The 20,184-nt window shown below is 43.7% G+C and overlaps 1 protein-coding gene across 2 annotated transcripts in view; it reads left to right on the top strand.

Moving 5' to 3' along the window:
* LOC146798564 (N-acetyllactosaminide beta-1,3-N-acetylglucosaminyltransferase 2-like) overlaps positions 1–19,639 on the top strand; it is an 87,134-nt gene extending 67,495 nt beyond the window's left edge. The window contains exon 2 of one of the 2 annotated variants that reach the window (XM_085625870.1): positions 13,379–19,639. In XM_085625870.1, coding sequence (XP_085481996.1) covers positions 13,388–14,590 — 1,203 coding nt within the window. In that variant the 5' untranslated portion in view covers positions 13,379–13,387 and the 3' untranslated portion in view covers positions 14,591–19,639. The remainder of the gene's footprint in view (positions 1–13,378) is intronic. The other variant, XM_085625871.1, reaches the window with a different exon arrangement.
* Positions 19,640–20,184: the final 545 nt, after the last annotated feature.

Raw genomic sequence — 20,184 nt, 5'->3', positions numbered from 1 at the left:
CATCGGCCATCTATGGCTTCCACACACTGAGAACCCGCTACACCAAAAGCGGTCGTGTGAAAATGAATTGTCACAACAATTTAAATGAAGGAAGACAGATCGCGACGAGTGCGCACAACATATGCATACAGTTCCAGTCCCAGTCCAGCCCATCCGTGAAACCATGGCGATATGAATCAGTCTAGCCCTGGCCCGATCACGGGCGTGAGATTAAGCCAGCCCCTACACGAAGGCCCCGCATCTCGTGCAGACAAAGACAATATGGCCGCTTGGGAGAAGATGGTGAAGTAGAATCACAAAATGGCCACCGACCATCTGTAGAGGTCCCTTTGTGCACCACATACAGTCCAGACATGGCATGTAAAGTACAGGAGTTCCACAGAAAAGAAGCAGTAGGCCACCGTGAACGATTCCTCGAGGATGTTAGGTGTTGCTCAGCTGGATACTCTTGCAGACGCGGTGAGGCAGGCAACAATGAAGCAGGCAGCAATGAACGGGGAAACAAAGCATCCGCTGTTGAGCTGGAGAGCAATTGATCCTGGGTGCCGGGAAAGCCAGTTGCAGGCACCAGTGTAGCACGATCACACACAGCCGTTGCGTCCCCACAAGAGGACCAAAGCACTGGCAGACCCACGCCGTGTTGATGACAAACGGAGCGCTCACGACCCGCAGCCGACAGCATGGAGTCAAACCGCTCACTCAGCGCCTGCAAGCCAGCACACATTTGTAGACGAAAGTCCCGCAGGACAGCCAGAACGGAGCCGCATGTCAGCGGGAGCTGCACCCCCACATCGGCAGCAATCCGGGACGGCACTGTGCAGCTGGTGTCCGGTGGAGGGAGGGCGAAGCGGGCAGCGGGCAAGACCGGAGTATCACCCCCCAGCCGCGAGCAGGCAAACAACGCCATGTTTTACCGCCGGACGGTACAATGGCCAGGGGGGGGGGGTCGTAGCAAGGAGTCAGTTCCCCTCAGGTCTGCGCCGCAACAGGGAAAGCCAACAGTCGCCTCCCTTCCCTCGGGTTCTCTTTGCAGCCGACTAGGCAATAGAAGAAGGGGGTCGGCAGCCTCCCACAGCGCGGTCCACAGATCGGGGCAGGAGACCCGCCGCACCGGGGCTTACCTTACCGCCCCAGCCCTTCAGGCGCAGGGTGCAGGAGGTGTCTGGCCGTCCCTCCCCAGGCTCAGCTGGCGACAGTCCGTGGTGTGAGGTGAGGTCGGGACCGCGCGGCTCGGGTTTGCGCTAGCGGGTCCGGTGACTGCGGAGCTTCCAGGGAGCCGGCAAAGGCAACAATGGAGCAGGGGTCCAGGGCGGAGAACAAAAGCACCAAGAACTCCGGCATCCGGGCGGGCTGAGACTTCGGGGAAGCGGCGGCGTGGACAGCGCGTCGTCGCACACGTTTCACCTCGAGAATCGGCGAGGATAGGAATCCGGATGATAGTCCGAGGCTAAGGGCCGACGGAGCCGGGCGCTCAAGCGTCTGCTCCGGTCGCCATCTTGGCTCCTCCGATGCCCTTATTTTTAATGCATCAAGATGGGTATAGCACTGCAGACTACTCGTGAACCACATTCCCAGATATCTATATTCTGTTACTTTTTCCAACATTTCCCTGCCCAGATACCAGGTTTTCTTCTGCCAAAACATAGGATTTTGGTCTTCTCCATGTTTATCACCAATTTTTTAGTTTGGCAGTATTCTGTAAACATGTTTAATTTCCTTTGTAGCCCAATCTCCGTCTGGTCCATGATTACCAGATCATCTGCATATAATAAACAGGAGATATGATTTCCTCCTAAATTCAGGCTAGCCCCTATGACCTCTCTGAGTTTTCGGGGCAGATCAGCTATAAACAGGGAAAAAAGCAAGGGGGCAAGTACGCACCCCTGTCTCAACCCATTACCGATCTGGATCCTCCGGGACAATCCTCCGTTCTCATCCAAGATTATCTGTGCCCAGTTTACTGTGATATTATACCCTAGCAAGGTTTCCCACAGCTGCTTCCTGTCCACCAGATCAAATGCTGCGCGAAAGTCCACAAAGCAGCAGAACAAATTGCCCCTCTGCTCGATCGACTTCCGCGCAATGGACCAGAGGGCAAAACAGTGATCAATCGTTGAATGTCCCTCTTTAAATCCACCCTGTTCTGGGGGCACTATCTGATTTTCATCTGTCCATTCTTTAATCCCAGGATTACTTTAGCAAATACTTTTTCTCCTATGTCCAGGAGGTTTATTAAACTGTAGTTTTTAGGAGAATTTACATCACCTTTTTTATGTATATGTCTTACAATGGCCCCTTTCCAACTAGCTGGCATAGCCCCTGTTTTAAGAATCCCCTGGTACATATTCGAAAAAAACTCAGACCACCACTCCAGGTTTGTTTCTATAATAACAGCCGGCAAGTTATCTGGGCCGGCGGCTCGAGTTAGGTTTAACCTGTATATTATCTTCCTAATATGGCTTGGGGAGAAATTCTCTTTTACTTCTTTCCTTACACCTGGCCATACAATGGTATTTATTTCCTCCACCCTTGGCCACTTCCCGTAGATTTCTTCCAAATAATCCACCCATTTATCCTCCGGCACCGAGCACTGCAAGGTCCCTAAAACTTTACCAGTGCTCTCTTGTACTAATTTCCAGAAGCCTCTCACATTGTTTTCTTCAATTACCTCTAATAGCCTCACCCAGCATCTCTCCTTATAGGTTCTTTTTTTTTTATCTCTAATGGTTGTTTTATAATTTGACCTTAATTTCTGAAGATTAAGTAGCAGTTCATCGTCATGTCTACCTCTTAGGCTTCTTTCCTTTTGCCTTATGCTGGCTTTTGCTTTACGACAATCCTCATCAAACCATGGCTTGTTATTGGTAAGTAGTTTTTCCTTACTTGCTAACCCAGATTAAGCACCTTTAATTTTTATCCTAAGGCATTCTACCAATTGTCTTATCATACCTTCGTACCAGGTAATATCCTCCTCAGGTGGTACATTTACAAATGTATGTGTCAACTGGACTGTGCTTAGTTTTTTTAATATGTTCTTCTGTAATGCGCGTTGTAAGTCGCTTTGGATATTCTACCTACTGCCTAATTTGAAATGGACAATCGGACATCACATGAATTGTAATACGACACATGCAATCTATATGATCACCTGTCCCTGCCCTCTGCGTTACATAGGAATGACTTGCCGCAAAGTGAAGCAGAGTCTCTGTGAACATAAAAGCAATGTGAAATGTAAGAAACACAACAAAAATGAGTAGTCACTACATTGAAAAGGGACACCCAATCAACGACTTGCAATGGGTGATTCTAGAGACTTTAACAACAAAGAATCACAACGCAGAACAAGTACTTTTTGAAAAAGATCAGAGATGTTTTCACCGTCTCAAAACTAATGTCCAAGGACTGAATGACAACATTCCGTGGTTAAGTATTAGACGTTGAAAACCACTAATGATATCCTAATTAAGGTTTTGTTAAGAAAATTGAGAGACATCACTGCAAATATCTCGCCTAACCAATTTTTGGCCTCATAAATCTTAATTTTTATTTCATTACGTGTACATTTTACACTATTGTACCAACTAGCAGTCCCTTCTTCTATTTCCATTGACTTGTACTCATCCCTAACTAACTGAGGTTTACACTGAGCGAAATGAATGTTATTATTATTCATTTTTAATTAACCACTGTTTTTCTAGTAATCCGTTTACAAATATACGAATTACACATTTTTGTCATCTATAAGAGCTAGTGTGGATAATCCTCCATCTTGCCTTGAGCAGAGCGCAACATATTGGCAACCCCATTTGTAGTCCTCTTTCTGTTTCCATACATCTCTACTTCACTCCCTGACCCATACTGAAATGTAACCGGGCCTGAGAAGGAAGAGCTAGCACAAGTTGTGCCGACCTGCCATTGAGGTAGGACACGACCGCCTGAGGACGCTGCAAAACCGTAACGTACAATTTCCCCCTTTTCTTTAAAGATTTGAGCATATGTCTTTGTGTTTTGTCTTCCGCTAGCAGACACAACTCCCTTTTTGCCCGAGGAAGTCCGAACGTTGGGATTTCGGGTACGACTATTATACTTAAGATACTAAGTGCGACATCTCATGCACTTCCGTATTGAACGTCAAAAGTGCGCTGCATCTATTTATTTAACTCAATTAAATTAACCTTACATTGTATTCCCTTGACCTAACGGCGTACCTAATCTATAAGAGTAATGGCCTTGATACTTAAATACTGAACAGCGCTAACGGCAGCAGTTTTGTTCTGTCCCGTTCTTTAGACTGACCTAGGACGCCATGGATAACCACACCTTATTAGATTTGATGCTGTTAATTACTAAATTACTAACCATGAGGATATCTCTAGAAATGTTAGAACCCCTAAACAACAACTTGTATTCGGAATCATACCAGCCCGTCTTTATCGAATCGGGCTGTCATAAAGCCACGACACCAAAAATCTTACCACGATTTCGAACAGTCTCAAGACATACCTTTTTGATTTATATTTTATTTATACAAATGTGCATTAGTTAGCCACCACATAGCTAACTCATATGAGCATTGTGTAACCATGGCCATACAGATAGCCGTAACAAACCCACAAGGCGTTTAGTAAGTTATAACATCTAACCTCGCAGTCCCTTCTGCAATGCACTCAATTTTATACCGTCTTTTTTTTTTTCCCCATACTACCATTACTGATGTACTAATGACATTTCAGTCGAATCACGTTACGTCTTGACACATGTCTCCATATGACAAAATGGATCACACTTGAGTTGCGTGACTATATTCTTCAAATGCAAATTTCTTCCTTATGAGAGGCAGCACATAAAGACAGAGACACTAACTGTGTTTCCCTTACTACTTCCTTCATTTTTCTTTTCGCCACCAATATAGGTTCTAATTGAACATCTCAAATCCAGTCTGATTAATAAAGTTCGTTCTGGCTGTACGAGATTTTAACAACACCTCACTTCACTCCACAATCACTTATTTTCCGATCACTACTGCAATAACCAGTGGTTAAACCTCCGGGTGGAGGATAATAAAGACAACCCTATGATGATGCTGTCACGTTACCATTAAAAGAGCGGAGAATCAAGATATACCACTCTTCCACCTTGAACGTGAATGAGGGTTTTTTTATCGGTAAACTGCTCGAATATCATAAAACCCTGGTTACTCAGGTCAAGTGATCCATTCCCCATTTGATGTGACATTTAAGAAAGGAAGTTGAATGGATCACGAATTCTTCCTTCTTCCTCCTTGTTGATTATAATAAAATAGTGCTGCAAAACTCTCCATCCTTTAATCCATCACTCACAACACATCGAAGCCACCTTACCGAGCTATTAAACGCCCTGCCCCTCACTCTACCACACCATATTGTCACTTTTAATCTCCTTACATGGAAGGAAGTGACAAATCTTGCCAATAAAAGTGACGCCACCAGCCTCTTAGTTGAACCATACCCGCCTCCACCATGAAGACACTTCTTTCAACCCTAACAGCTGACATTAGAAGCCGGGGTAACGCTTGCCTTGGCAGTGGTACAGTTCTGACTCTTTGAGACAGTCATCACCTCCTTGTTACATACACCTTGGTGAGACCCCCAAGTGTTCTTCAGCGATCAATCGGCCTCAAAGATTGCATATTCAGGCAGAATCTTGGAAAGCAACTTCACAGGCAGTTGCAAGAATATGTTGACCACAACATCATTTGGAACGTTTGCCTGTCAGGCTACAGACCGTCTCAAGGTGTAGACTCGGCGTTTGGAAAATATCATAGAAGACCTCATTGTCACCCATCAGCCGTCAAATGGTCCTGGTTGTTCTTGGTCTCTGGGCACTCGCTCATAAAGTGATCCATATTACCTTATGATAGAGGTGATCTGGATGGACAAAATCTTCTGAAATTTATTGTGTGATCAGGGATGGCCCTTAAGTTTACTTCGTCATTTCCTCACAACTGACGCAGCAGATAGGAGTAAAATAATCAGTTTCACCCCTACCAAAAGTGCAATGCGGTGTTCTTCAGGGTGTATGGGGGTGGTCCTTCCTCTACTTTTTTATATCTACATGCTTCTCGGGCTCAAACTAAATCATCATCTGTAAAAATGACAGATGTGCACATGCAGTACTCGGGTACAAGTCCGCCGTGAAAGGAGAATAAACGAGCATTGAAAATGAAATAGGTCGCGCTTTTAATTAAATTAAAGCCATTTGCTTTTCTGTGCAATACCATTAGAAAAGCAAATGACTTTAACTTAATAAAAGGCGAGACCTATTGCATTTTCAATGCTTGTTTTGTTTTCTAGCACGCCTGACAGGCACACCATTGACTTTCTTGCGATCCAAAATGGAGGTGCAAGTTTATTTCATCTAAAAATGTCTAACAACTTATGTAGTAAAGTAACATGCTTTTGTTTTGTGCTAGCATCGTGGGAGTCTCATTCAATGCCACGTATGTATGTTTAAGTCACTGGTGATCTCTAGTTTTCTTCCACATTTACCGGTCTTTCCACATTGGTGTGTGTGTCCTATGTATACGGTGACACGTTCACACATAGTTATAACTCTCTTCAAATCAAATTTTAATGCAAATGGTAGTTATATCCTGTGTTTGGGCTTGTTGCATGTTTTACGATGTTACTGTTTCCTCAGGTTTTATCCTTCACAGGATTGTATGTTTTATTTTGATTTAGCTCAACGGGGTACATATATGGACCCTAGGTACACTCTCTCAAGAATTCGATTATCTCGGTTTACATGCATGTGTGCAGTCTTCCCTACGTAGGGACTGCAATGGGTGTTTGTCCCATTTGCTCTATGTACATTTGCCCATTTGTACTACTCACAGTTTCAAATCTATTTCCAGGTATACGTCATAGGTTTCATACCCTTATAAGTTACCTGACCATGGCTATCCTCCCTCACTTTTCCGGGGTATGTCTTAGGTTCATGTTCAATTTTCTATTATACCATTACTCCACACAGTGTGTGTGTAGTATGGGATTTAGTTCCATTACGGTGCATGTCAAGTGGCCTCTACACGAGGTTGTCCAGGTTGTCCTTTTTTATCTCAGTGTGTGTCATATGGGTCTTAGTCCTATTATTACAGTGCACAACGTGTGACCTCTTTACGAGGTTGTCTCTATACAGGTTTAGTCCCTCTCTCAATAGTTCTTCACCCTGTTTACACTAAGCATTATTGCTTTACATTGTCGATTTTTCATTGCTATGTTTACAGGGAAGTATGAGTGATGTTGGTGTATTCATTCATTATCTTCTCTGTTTTCTTTATTTCTCATGCTGTGCTTTGCCTCTTGTCATACCTGTCTGGCCAGTGGGTGTGTCTGGAGGTAAGGATCGGTGTGTTCATGTTCTTCCTTTGATTTCTATCTTATTTGTTGTGTTCGAGAAGAAAAGAAGATATGTAGTTTCCTAGTTTACTGTTCATGCTTGTGTATGCCATTTTCACCGCATGCTCTGCCAGTGGAATGTTACAGTATGATGATGTATTACGAAATGTTGGGTGTGTGTCAAGAAAAGCCACAGTTGTGATGGGGCTGGGCAGCATGCTGGCTGCTCCTGGTGGGGCTTATCTACATATCTACAATAAATCATCTTGAACTACATCAAGCTGTCTGGACTTCATTACCTCAAACTTCATTATACAGCAATGAAAATGTGCGCAGCTTACACATAGAAGAACAATCAATGAATAAGCTTGTGCCTGTTTTGGCTGTTCAATACAATGATCTTACTAGCTGTTCTAAACTTTAAAGTCCACCCACCTCTCTCACTATATCCCAGATTTAAGTTAGTTTATTATCACTGTCATAATTTGTAAAATGTTCACATAGAGAAACATGTTTAATGAAACGGGCTCTGTATATTTATTTTTAAAACCACAGATCTTTTTGCTGGTGATGGTTGCAGCTGAGCCCTACAAGTGAAAATCTGAAAACGAATGTGGTGCTTATAGTTAAATAAAATCAATTAAAGTTGCAAGTTTAAATCCTTACTATGGATTAACACTTAAAATGTTATCAGAACTCTTTGTACTCGGCTCATGTCGCCCAGAGCCTTCAACAGATGACCCCTAGTAAGAGTACTACCTGTAGAGGGTGTTCCTTTAACATTTTTCATGACCTTTGCTGAACTGCAGCCTGCCGCAATCAGATTTTACTAAATAGTTTGAGTACCGTGAACCACATCAACTCATCCATTCTCTATTATGTGTGCTAAAGACCTCAACATGACTTTGGTATTGAATCTTGATTGGGGGTAGGCCTGTCAGCCTGCTCATCAATATCTTAGTACCACCTTCTCACTCTGTCTTCTTCCGTATAGTTATCATGTTATAGTGACTTACCAGACAACCTGAAACCAAGAAAGAGTAAGCCTGCCCAACCCTTTTATTTGACTTTAGAAATGTATATAGCTGGCAGAACAGATAAGTATCTTTGGAAGCTTGTATAGACTGAGCATACCAACTACTACTACCATACAGCAGCTCTTGCCTATACCCAGTCAATAGACTTATTTCGTTAACAATATATGAGGGCCTTTTGATAGGATTGTGATTGTTGATAAGATTTCCCCTCTTGCACCTCCTTCATGTAAGGCTCTTTGACGCATATATACTGGGTGTCAGGCCCATATTCAATTGAGAGGGAATTTGAGATAGGATCACCGTTTTGCTCCAAATAGCTGGATGAATTCCATATAATTATACTTGGATGTGCTGAAGTAGATTCAGTAAGTAGAGATTAAAACCTATTTTGAAGAGCATGATGGATGTAGCCCCATATATAGTAATTAAGGTGTCCAAAAGTCTCTTTGATCTGCCGGAGACTTGCTGAGAGTTTGTTTTTGTGAGTATGTCTAGTGAATGTTGTTAGGGTATTTTGTTATATTAGGAACATAAAAGAAGTTCTAAGAAGGTTGCATGATGTTTCAAGGAAAATACTATATTGTTTTTAGACAGTTCAGACAGTTTTTATAATAATATAGACCTTCAAATGATGTGATTAGGTAGAAAAGCTATATTGACAATCCCTTGACTATTTCAATGTCCTAGACAAAGTTGAAGACTGCGTCAGCAAAAACCATATGAATTTGATGAGAACAGGAGAGATTGACCACTCTGTAGTGAGTATTGGGCTTTATCTATTTGAAGGAGGGACGGATTCAAACTAAAATGCACAGAACCACTAATGCCATAGCTACAACGTGTGTATTGCATGTAAGAAGCATATAACCCCAAAAGCTTAAATTCTGTCTCATGGGATGACTCATTAAAGAAAAAAGAAAATAATTAAGACTCGTGTGAGTTCTATAGGGATGAAGTATTGATGCTAAGATAATTTTTGGTTGTAAATATGCAGCTTGTAAGCCTTGGACAAATTGTAGGGAGAGTGGGAGTTATACAAAAGGAATCTCTGGTATTTGAAAAGGGCACATTACAGCAGGGATATTGAGTTAATCCCTGTTCTGCACAACTGAGGCATCATTATAGGTTACTCTTTACACTAATCTATCTGCTAATGATTCACTAAAATATGAGAAGCTGTCAGGCCATTCCACTAGGGTTGTAATTTGGAGAACCCAAAATACATGAAATGGAGGTGCATTTCTTGTTGCAATCCTTTGCATAGTCCTCCAATTTATAACTTCTCCCTCAAACGAGGACTAAAGTTGTGGCATTTGCGATATTTGCAAAGAGAAAATGTACTTTAATGTTCTCGGAGTAAAACTAATTTTGAAATAAACACTTTATCTAATACTCGTGTTGTGCATAAATTGAAAAATACTAGAACATTTTTAAGGCAGGTGATTAAGAAAACTAAATAAAATAATTGGGTCACTGATATGTATTGATCTAGTGTTATTGAATTGTGGTATATTTTGTGAGGGTGTCTGCACATGATAGCTATTTAATGTAGTATTGGTATGTTTCTAGTGCCTGTATAGTAATTAACTAAGTGATATGATGGTTATCATTTTGGCAAGTGGTTACTATTTAAGTGATTACCTAAACTACGTTGGTATCCATTTGATGCCTTGATGAGAACATTAATTTGGTACTATTTGAGATACTGCTTTAAGAGTTCACAGTTTAAAACTTGAACGCCCTGAATCCCACTTGAGACCTAACCTACCCAACTGCACTTTATAAAACTCTTGAAAACTAAGGGAGTAAATTGGCTTTTGAGGAAGAACTTGACCTAGCACAGGTTCTGACCAAGGAATCAATCAATCCAGTACTTATCACCTGTGAAGGTAACCAGGTGCTGAGTTGCTGGGCTTAGTTGAAAAGCTAGGTCTTGAGTCTTCCTGAAGTCCATCAGCGAGGGTAATGTTCAAGGTGTTCCAGGACTTGTTTGCGAGGTGGTTGAAGCTATAGCGGATGCACAGTGTCTTTGCGAGGACAAGGGGGGCAGAGCAAAGGTTTCTGGATGGTTGGTGGAAGTTCAGGTTGTGGTTGGTTTTTGTATGCAGGTTCTTGGCAGTGGAGGGCTTTGTTGGCGTGTGTCAGTACCTTGAATTGGCAACTTTTCTGGATGGGGAGCACTTGGAGGTTTCTCAGATGTAGGGTAAAGTGGGTCAGTTTGGACAGGTTTAGGATCAGTCTGGCCATTGAGTTCTGTTTTGTCTGGAGCCTTCTTGTGTCTTCAGTGGTGGTTTCTGCTTACAGTGCATTTCCGTAGGCCAGCCAGCCAACAGGTAATTAAGGCTTGCATGACTGTTTTTCTTGAGCTTATGTGGGCCATTTGAAAATTCTTCAGAGCAAGCAGAGAGTGTTGAAGCAGGTGGAGTAGACTATGTTGATCTGTCGTTTCATGGTAAGTTCGTTGTCCAGGATGATGCAGATGTTGCAGGATGGTCCGTGGTGTCGGAGTGGGTCTGAGTTCGGTGTGCCACCAGGTGGCAGTCCAGAGGGCGGCGTGGTTGCCAAAGATCAGCACTTCGGTATTGTCAGTGTTGAGCTTCAGACAGTTGTCCTTCATCCAGTCTGCAACATTCTTCATGCCGTTGTGGAGGCTGGTCTTGGTGGTAGGGGGGTGTGCTGAGAGCAAGCGGATGAGCTGGGTATCGTCTGCTTAGGATATTATGTTGAGCTCGTGGGTTCTGAGGATATCGGCTAGAGGAGTCGTGTAGATGTTGAAGAGGGTGGGGCTGAGAGATGAACCTTAAAGAATGTGTTATGATGCAAGTACATCATCATAAGTTCTACTCCATTTGCATGTGTTCCATGTTGAAGGTTCCATTATAGATTGTAAGGCAAAGTAGGCAGTTGATCCTGGCATCTTGTGAAGGACTGACGCCAGGTTGTGTCTCCAATAAAGCTTATTGGAAGAAACCATCTTATTTGGTGTATCGTGATAACTTTCCTCCAGTACAGAACGCCGCAGATGGTGCTCGTGGGTTTTGAGGTGAAGGTAGGTAGGAGGATTCTGTGTCCGTCCCATGAGGAATGATGCAATCCACCTGTGTTTGTCTCCCTTTATCCCGGTGCAGCCTCTCTAAGAACATATGGTGGGATACTATGTCGAAAGCTGCGGACAGGTCGAAGAGTATCAGGGGATTGATTTTCCCCTGTCGAATAGTGTGTGAATGTAGTCTGTGGCGGTGTCTGGGGGGGGGGGGGGGTCTCTGTGTTGTGATTGGCTCAAAAACTGGATTGGGAGGCGTCTAGCAGGTTGTTTTTCTCCAGGTTTTCGGTGAGCTGCCGGTTGATGGGCTTCTCCAGGACTTTGTCAGGGAAAAAGACGAGATGGAGCAGTAGTTCTGTAGTTCTGTAGTTCGTGCAGGTCGATGGAGGGTTTCTTGAGGAGAGGTCTAACTTCTGCATGTCTCCATGCGTCGAGAAAGGTAGCTGTGGCGATGTGTTGAGAATGTTGGTAAGTTGGAGGCTGATCTCATTGCTTCCTAGGTAGAAGAGGCGGTGGGGTCTGTGGGTGCTCCCAAGTGGATGGAGTTCATGATGGCTGTGGTGCTCGGTGTGGTGAGCTGTCCCCATACAGCGAGTTGCTGGTCAGGGGAAGCTTCCATGGGAGTGAGGTGGTCAGTGAGTTGGGGCTCAAGATTCCTGTGGATGGTAGATATCTTGTTGATGTGATTCGTTAGAGCGTTGCAGAGTTCCTGTGAAGGAGAAAGTGTGTTTTCTGTGGCTGATGGGCAGTAGAACTCTCTGGCGATGCTGAAGAGTTCCATGGTGTGGTTTGCACTTGCCTTGATGAGGTCTGCAAGGGCATCCTTTTTCGCATCCTTGGTGGTATTCGTTGGGGGCTGACTTGAAGGTGGCTCGGTCTGTAGCATCTCTGCTGCTGCGCAATCTTCTTCTCTGCAGTTGTTTGCAGCTGCATTTCATTGTACTCAGTTCTGGTATGTACCAGATGGCTTGTTTGGTGGATCTGCAGGTTTTTGCTGTTTTGATGGGGCGACTAGGTCGGTGGCGTTGGTGATCCAGGTGTTGAAGTTCTGGTCTGCTTGTTCAGGTTGGTTGCGGCGTCAGGCTGGGTGGTGGTGAGGGCGTCCATCCATTAGGTTTGTGTCACTTTGCTGCAGCTGTGGAAGGAGGTGTTTGTGAAGGGGGAGAGTTGGAGGTGGTGCACGGTGATTCTGTGATGGTCAAGTGGGTGATGGAGTGGTCTGTCCATGGGAGTCCTGTGGCATGGCTGTTTTTGAAGGATGCTGGACGTGAAGAAAGGGTCCAATGTGTGTCCTGCTCTTTGTGTGTGGTCTGTTACCAGCTGGGTGATGCCGATGTCCGTGGAAGTTGAGGTCTTCGAGGACGATGTAGTGCTTGTACTCGATGGCGAGTAGGACAATGAAGTCTATGATGGCGTCGCAGATGCCGGTGCGTGGTCCTAGTGGCTGTAGCCGAGGGTGCCTCTGATGGTTGTTTTGGAGTACCAAATAAGGGCAATGCCTTGCTTTCTCATTTAACAATCACATCTCTCTGAAGTAAATGGGTCAAGCACATGCAGTATTTGTAAGATCGAAAACTTAAATTGGGATAAAAGAAAAATGCATAGTTAACAAATTTTCCTCACTGTCACAGTTGCTTTTTGATAAGTCGTTGTTTGTGATGTGCAATGAAAATCTGATCTTCTGAATGCCAGTTCTCTAAAACATGCATCCAGTTACCTTACATTTTATTTGAGCATAATGTAGCATTGTTCTCATTAACCTTTTATATGAATTTCCAATCTTTTTTTAACTGCATGTAAGGCAGTCATACTCGATACATTGAAGACATGCTGTAAAACTGGAATATTCATGGACCTAAATATATGAAACTCATTTGAAACTGCAACATTTGTCTAAAATGTGCCTTTCTTCTTCTTTGTAGGTTCAAGATATGAGTGTCCGAATCGCTAAACTATACGTCTGGTTGACATGTCTCTTTGCTGCGAACATCATTGTGTACACTGTGGTGACTTTATCCAAGAAGCAGAGCAGCAGCAGGAGTGCTGGACAGGACAAATTTGTTACCCTGAAGGACAAACTCTGGCAGAATGTTGATTTCTCCAAGCTGCCATTGTGGGAGCTGCTAACTCTATATATGGATAGGCGGGGAAACCCTATCTTGAAGAATACTACTGAAGTATTCAACCTTACTTGGCCAGAAAGCTGCAGTGACCGATTTGAGTCCGCCACCTCCAAAATCTATGACTTTGCTTCATACCCAGAGCACATGAAGGATTTTGTTCTGTCCATGCACTGTCGAAATTACTCCTTGCTCATAGAAGCACCAAAGGTTTGTCATCACAAACCAGAGCTTCTTATGGCCATCAAATCCCAAGTTGGCAACTTTAATCAACGACAGGCAATTCGCGACACCTGGGGAAGCAGTGTCAAGGTTGGTAACTGGACAGTTAAGACTGTGTTTCTGCTAGGCAGACAGGACCCAGAGGAAGGCCACCCAAATCTGACTATTCTTTTGGATTTTGAGAGACACAAGCATGGGGACATCCTCTTGTGGGACTTCCATGATACCTTCTTCAATTTGACTCTTAAGGATATTCTTTTCTTCCAGTGGTTGGAAGAGGGTCACTGCCCTACAGCGGAATTCATCTTCAAGGGTGATGAAGATATTTATGTGTCAACAGACAGCCTCTCTAAGTACATTTCAGGTCTGAATGCTAGTGAGAAACAGAATCTGTTTGTGGGCAACGTCATAAAGGATGCCAAACCCATACGCGATCGCAAGTTAAAGTATTTTATCCCAGAGAGCTTCTACAAAAGTAACTACCCACCATATGCTGGTGGAGGTGGGCTCCTTTTCACACGGGATATGGCTAGTCGACTCCACCGTGTCACAAAAGACATTATGCTGTTTCCCATTGACGATGTTTTTCTGGGCATGTGCCTGAAGGCCATCGGGGTAGCCCCGCAGATCCATCATGGCTTTATGACCTTTGATATTTCAGAGAGTGAAAAACAGAATCTCTGCACCTACAGAGACTTGATTATGATACACCGGAGAACACCTCAGGAGACTATCCGACTGTGGCGGGAGGTCAATGACCCAACTCTGCCTTGTTCACTTAGTGATTTATGATTATTGTTTGATCTAAGTGCTTCAAACTCCAGCAGTAAACACTTCGTCCCACAGGATTATCATGTTTAACAGCAAGGGCTGTCGGGGGTGAAAAAATGCATTATGGATGCTGTACGTATGATATTCAATGTCTGTGACATTATGGACACAATTGAGTTACAAGAATAGTTGTGGATTATGTCATGATGTGTGAAGGGTGCGAGGTGGGAGGGCATCAGGGGGTCTACATTGCTAAGCAGAACTGTTCTACTTAATGTTTCACCCACTTTGTCAGAGGGGCAGCAAAAACCATAGTACAGCAAATGGAAGCCTTCACTTGTGAAAGGATTTTTAGGCGGGCCCCTGGACTTTACAGCACTGGTAATGGCAATTTTCAGATGCCAGGTTCGAATATGGAATGATTTGGGACCTTACTTCCAACCTGAAAGACAATTGCAGAGGAGTCTGAGAGGGAACTGGCCTAACTTTCCCATTACAATGTAATTAGGCTGACGGCTGCGCTTCTGAATTCTCATGTGGATTATAAATGAGCCTTGACGTAAAAGGGAAACTGACTGGCCGTGCAATTCAGTCCCATAAAGGTTGCATCTCGGAGCCCCTTGGTTCTGTCTGCGCAGATACCTAACTTTAAGATCTTTAATTAGAAGTTTTTCTCACACAGCAGCTGAAGCTTTTCCACATCACAAACCCCACAAGTGATTTATTTTTTTAATCTGCACAATAACTCGAGGTACCTCTGTTAAAGGAAATTGTGCTAAATTCTGTATCAGAAAAAATTAAATTGCGTTAGTGGTTCTTCAAACCGTTATTACAATAGCCTATTTGGCAGTGGCGGCTGGTGAAGTTTGAAAGTGGTGCGGCTGTGGGAAGCACAATGTTGGGTGGTGCAGCATGGGGGGTTAAGGGGCCATACCCCCATGCAAATGTTTTTTGAAAAAAAAATGGAGCGAAACTATGCATTTTTCATTAGAAGACATCACTGCACAACTCAGTTGGTATCACTCATGTTTCCTTTCAAAAAACAATTAAAGTGTACATTTAGCTCCATGAAGTGTCAAATGATTCTACAAATTAAATCCTTTTCTGACTCCAAGCAGCTTTTTCCCGATTTCTACGAAGCAGCAACACCCTTCCTGACTTCCACGTCTTTACAGTGTAGTGTAGGAGGCCCCCTCTTTCCCTTACAGTCAGAGGCGAGTCATTAACCAGTCAGCAGTCTGAAAGGATTGCAGGGTGTGGGGAACATTAATTAATCTAAGGCCTACATAGAAAAGGCAATAGCCTGTCAAAAACGTTTTTTGTTCTTTCTACTGCTGTGTGGCGAAATTACATCTGTTCAGGCTCTTAGACACCAGTTCTCTGCTGTTGACCCCGGGTCCCGAGCAGGCGTCACCGGCGCAGGTTGAGGGTTGCTACTGGACAGCAAGGAGAGTCGATAATGGGGAGTAAGCAGGGCATAGAAGCTCTTGACGTCAGTCTCCAGGTGAAGAAAGAGGGAAACACCAGCCTGTATTTTGCTCTAAGCACACCCTGTAACCATGAGCACAGGTTCATAGCATGCACACGTAGCACAACTCATTCACGGTTTTCCGAGAATGCCCAGTGCGGCTTCTATTTCTCTACACTGTACAATGTAGGACTGTTGGGACAAGGTGTGTCCGTTTATTCGCATTTGGGCGTCCCTCTGCAACTCTCTGCTCATGCCATGTGTAACCTCTTGTGGAACAACCCTTGGCACCTCCACCTCGATCCTGTCACTGGTAGTCCTAGGCATTGTGGAGCCCCCAGGCCTTCTCCCTTATTAGGAATGATGGGAATTTGGCATGCCGCGTGACCAGGCCGGTATGTACCTTGTTACTGAAGGAATGTTGTATTGCAAAGATACACGGGTGCCGAAGGAGTGAGAAATGTCATACTAAAGGATTTTTGTTGCTTTCGGATTTTGTTTACCTTACACAGAGGTGGTAGCTCCAGCTAAGCTACAAGCTCCTTTCTTCAAACCTGCAGCAGCATGCTCACGGTCTTCTGTGTTGCACATGTCTGCTGTGGCACTGGAACTTAGTGGCGAGCCTCAGTAAATCTAGAGCGGGAAGCGGACCCCTCGAGTCTGCACATTGTGTCTTTAAACCATTGCGCAGACTCGATTTCTGACTTCTCGCCTGCAGCCACTACCTCGCCCTTTCCCATCTCGTCACAGGGTGGAGTGAGTGGTGTACACTGACCCTTCCCTGCAATGAGTTAGGAAAGGGTGGGGTGACACGGGCTCCGCTACAAGATTGACGTGAAGCTCCGGCGCTACAGGGCTTCAGCCTGAAGCGCCCGGGGCTAATTTTACCCACCACGTCATTAGGGGTAGGGATTCTTCATGAGCTTCTGTCTTTGCTGAGCTAATGACCTCACAGAACCCCGGGCTGTGAGATCATCAGCCCAGCAAAGGGTATTGTCTTCGCAGGCACCAGCTTACACAGAACTATCTCAGGGGAGAGTGCAACAGCCATCAGGCAAGCCAGCAGGATTGACGGACTTGAGACAGTATAGATGTGGTGTTTTTTTTGTAAGTAGTATTTTAAATAAAGCCTGTATTATTACGATCTCAAAATATGAATTTAGTTCCCCCAGTGCCTCGGGAAAAATATAGGAGGGGCGGATCCCCTCCACCCATGATTCAAAACCACCTTTTCATTCCCTTGGAATGGAGCAGCTGAGCTCAGTAATACTTAACATTTCAATAGTATTACAGACTAAAGGCACAATCTGATCATCCCACCACTCACGTGAAACTCTAAAAGTCCATCATTGTTTGCCACTCTCTCAGGTGCTGATGTTGGTCACTATGCTCAATGAAGTCGATGCTCATCCTCCGTGTCTGTAATGGGGATGAATTAATTGCACCGTTCTCTGAAATGTATGCAGATGTTTGGTTTGCGTGAACATGTTCTTCCATGTCACATTGGATTTTTCCACATTCACAGGGGGTGACTCAGATTCCATTTTAAGATATGCTGCCCTTAAAGGTGGCATGGCATATGTGGAAAAATCATCTTCGTGAGTTGGGAAATCGGCCCATTGGGGAAAACATCCTATTACCGTGTGAATCAGACCACACCTCTATTTTTCCCTGCGCTATGGTCCCTACTGCTACTAGGTCGCCAGACAAATAAAAAAAGGTCACTGAAAGAATCCATTTCCTATCAGTTCTCCCAGTGGTGTAACAAAAGTTCAAGGGGCCCCCCTGCAATATACACGGAGGGGCCCCCGCTCCGGACTTATTCCGGAGCACTCGGGCATAAGTACTGTGCCGAGGGGGCCCCCTGCAGCTCTGTGGGGGATGCGAGGGGCCTGTGTTACGCCCCTGAGTTCTCCTGAGTTTGTTAACGGGATCCTGTGGAAGAAGATTTCTATACTTTGTGTACGTTGTACTGTTCCATTTTAAAGAAAATTTTGATTTTTTTTCTTTCTTTGTGAGGTTTCTTGTACCATGCCTTCTGCGACAAATACCCATTTATTTTGATAGTTGACTGTTAATGTATTGGTACCCTTAGACTTCATTGTGTGCCCCCCCCTCCCACGGCCCTTACTTTGTTTATTAAAGTTGGGGTAAATTACTTTGAGGTACATGGGGTGCCTTTTTTGTGTATGTACCCTTAAGCATAGCCAAAGACTTTACTAACCACCATTGTCTGATCTCCCCAGTATCAGTGGTTCTGCTCTAAACTGTGAAAATAAGTCGTTTTCCCCATATTTTTTTTCTATACTTATCCAGTATCTTCAAATGTAGTTGCTCCTCTGGCAGGCACTTCCTCTGTGAAATATGATCTTCTGCCCCAGAAGACGGTTTGATTCACCCTTTACTGCTAGCCTCATGCGGCTTTTAAAATACGTTTATGAGTTTAGTTACGTTTTTGTAATTTTGCCGATGTTCTGGACTGGTACATTACATTTGTATCGTATTTATTTATTTCTTGCAACTTAAATATTCAAATAAAACCTTTTTCTCACAGACACCAATTCGTTCCTGGTCTATTGGCAAAATGCTAGCAATCCTGTCTGTGACATCTGCATTATAACTCTTGTAGCCGTCAAGTCATTTCAGTCTTCTCATAGTTGTTTTCTGAACACTGTCGTTTGTATGTTCTCTGTATTAAAAGTATTGGTCAACAGCTGTTTGTACAAAATAAAATGAAGCTTGCATGTATTTCTCCTTATTTTGAATATGTCCAAGCAAGGTGGATACAAATGAATGTCTTGTATTGAGATCGTTAATAAAATTGAAATCCTCTCTTGCTAATTGATCCAAACAAATCACTATTGTAACAAAAAGTAATTCCTCTCGTAGTTGAGACAAATATTATTCCAAGTTCATTAAATGTGCTCATTCTGTTGAAATGCACACACTTGAAATATCAAATGGATGTTGTGTACATTTTTCCTGCCCTACTGTGTAGCTAATGTGCCAAAAAACAGGGCTGCATCTGGGACGTTTGTGCCAGTAGTTACCGGCATATTGAACAGTTACTTTACTAATAATTGTCCCCATCAAACAATTAGTGTACCAATAATCGTATCCCGGTTGTTTGACAGAGCATGGTTACAAAGACTATGTTTTTTTGTTACCAGATTATCCTGCTCAAATTGAACAGGTAATTCAAAGGTAATCTTGGCTTCATTTTACAATTATTAGGCCACTGTTGCCATCCTTCATCCACACATACGAGTAAACGGCTGTGATCAGATCTGTTTTTACTTGTAAAAAATTTTTTTTCTGTGTTTGCTCCTACATGGAAGGGGGGATACTAGTTGAGTGAAAAGTGTTCAGATTCACATATTTCCCTCTGTACGTTTGTGGTAGTTTAAAACTAATATAAAAAAGTAGACACAGGTTTATGATTTGGTAGTGTGCTAGAAGTTTGAACCTCTCACGTCATGTTCTAAAATTTCAGGTTTGGTGTCCTAGTATTGGAATTAACCAGATATCTGTATTGCTCTTCTGTTTTTTTGTTGTTTTGTTTCTTTGATTTTTTTACAGAAATAAATATGTGTCATGTTGGACAGCTGCCTCAAATGTGTTTTGGGTTATTTTCCACACTCAGCAGTAACCATGTGATTGCAGGAATGCTTGAATTAATATCAACCACTCCCGCTCACTCGGTGCCGCATTCCAGACCTTTGATTTTCACCCACTATGCCACTCGAGACAGAAGTTACAAATGCAAATCAGGCTTGGCTCCAGTCGGAGCAGTTCATCCCGAACTGCCAGTCAAATCTGCTCCACATGGGATCACAAGTGACCTCAGGCCAGTTTCAACTTAACTAGGTCTCGTCTGTGAAGTATAACTTGAATCCTTGGGCATGGACAGCATGCCATCACACCCATCACACTTAAGGCTTCTACAGCAAAAAGCAATAAGGCGATGGAAAGAATGCTTGAATTACTCTCAGCCACTGGCGGTCGCTCGGGCTGCATTCCAGACCATAATTTTTCTCCCTCTATGCTGATCTAGATTGAGACCTGCCATCAAAGAAGTCGCACTGCTGAACTCCACAGTGTATGGTGTCTGAAAACAGACCAGTCGGAGGTGGTAAGCAAGTGTGAC

The sequence above is a fragment of the Triturus cristatus genome, chromosome 9 (assembly GCF_964204655.1).
Source record: "Triturus cristatus chromosome 9, aTriCri1.1, whole genome shotgun sequence".
In the NCBI taxonomy this organism is placed as follows: Eukaryota; Metazoa; Chordata; class Amphibia; order Caudata; family Salamandridae; genus Triturus; species Triturus cristatus.
Note: the sequence above shows the minus strand (reverse complement) of the source record. Positions and strands in the feature narration are given on the sequence as shown.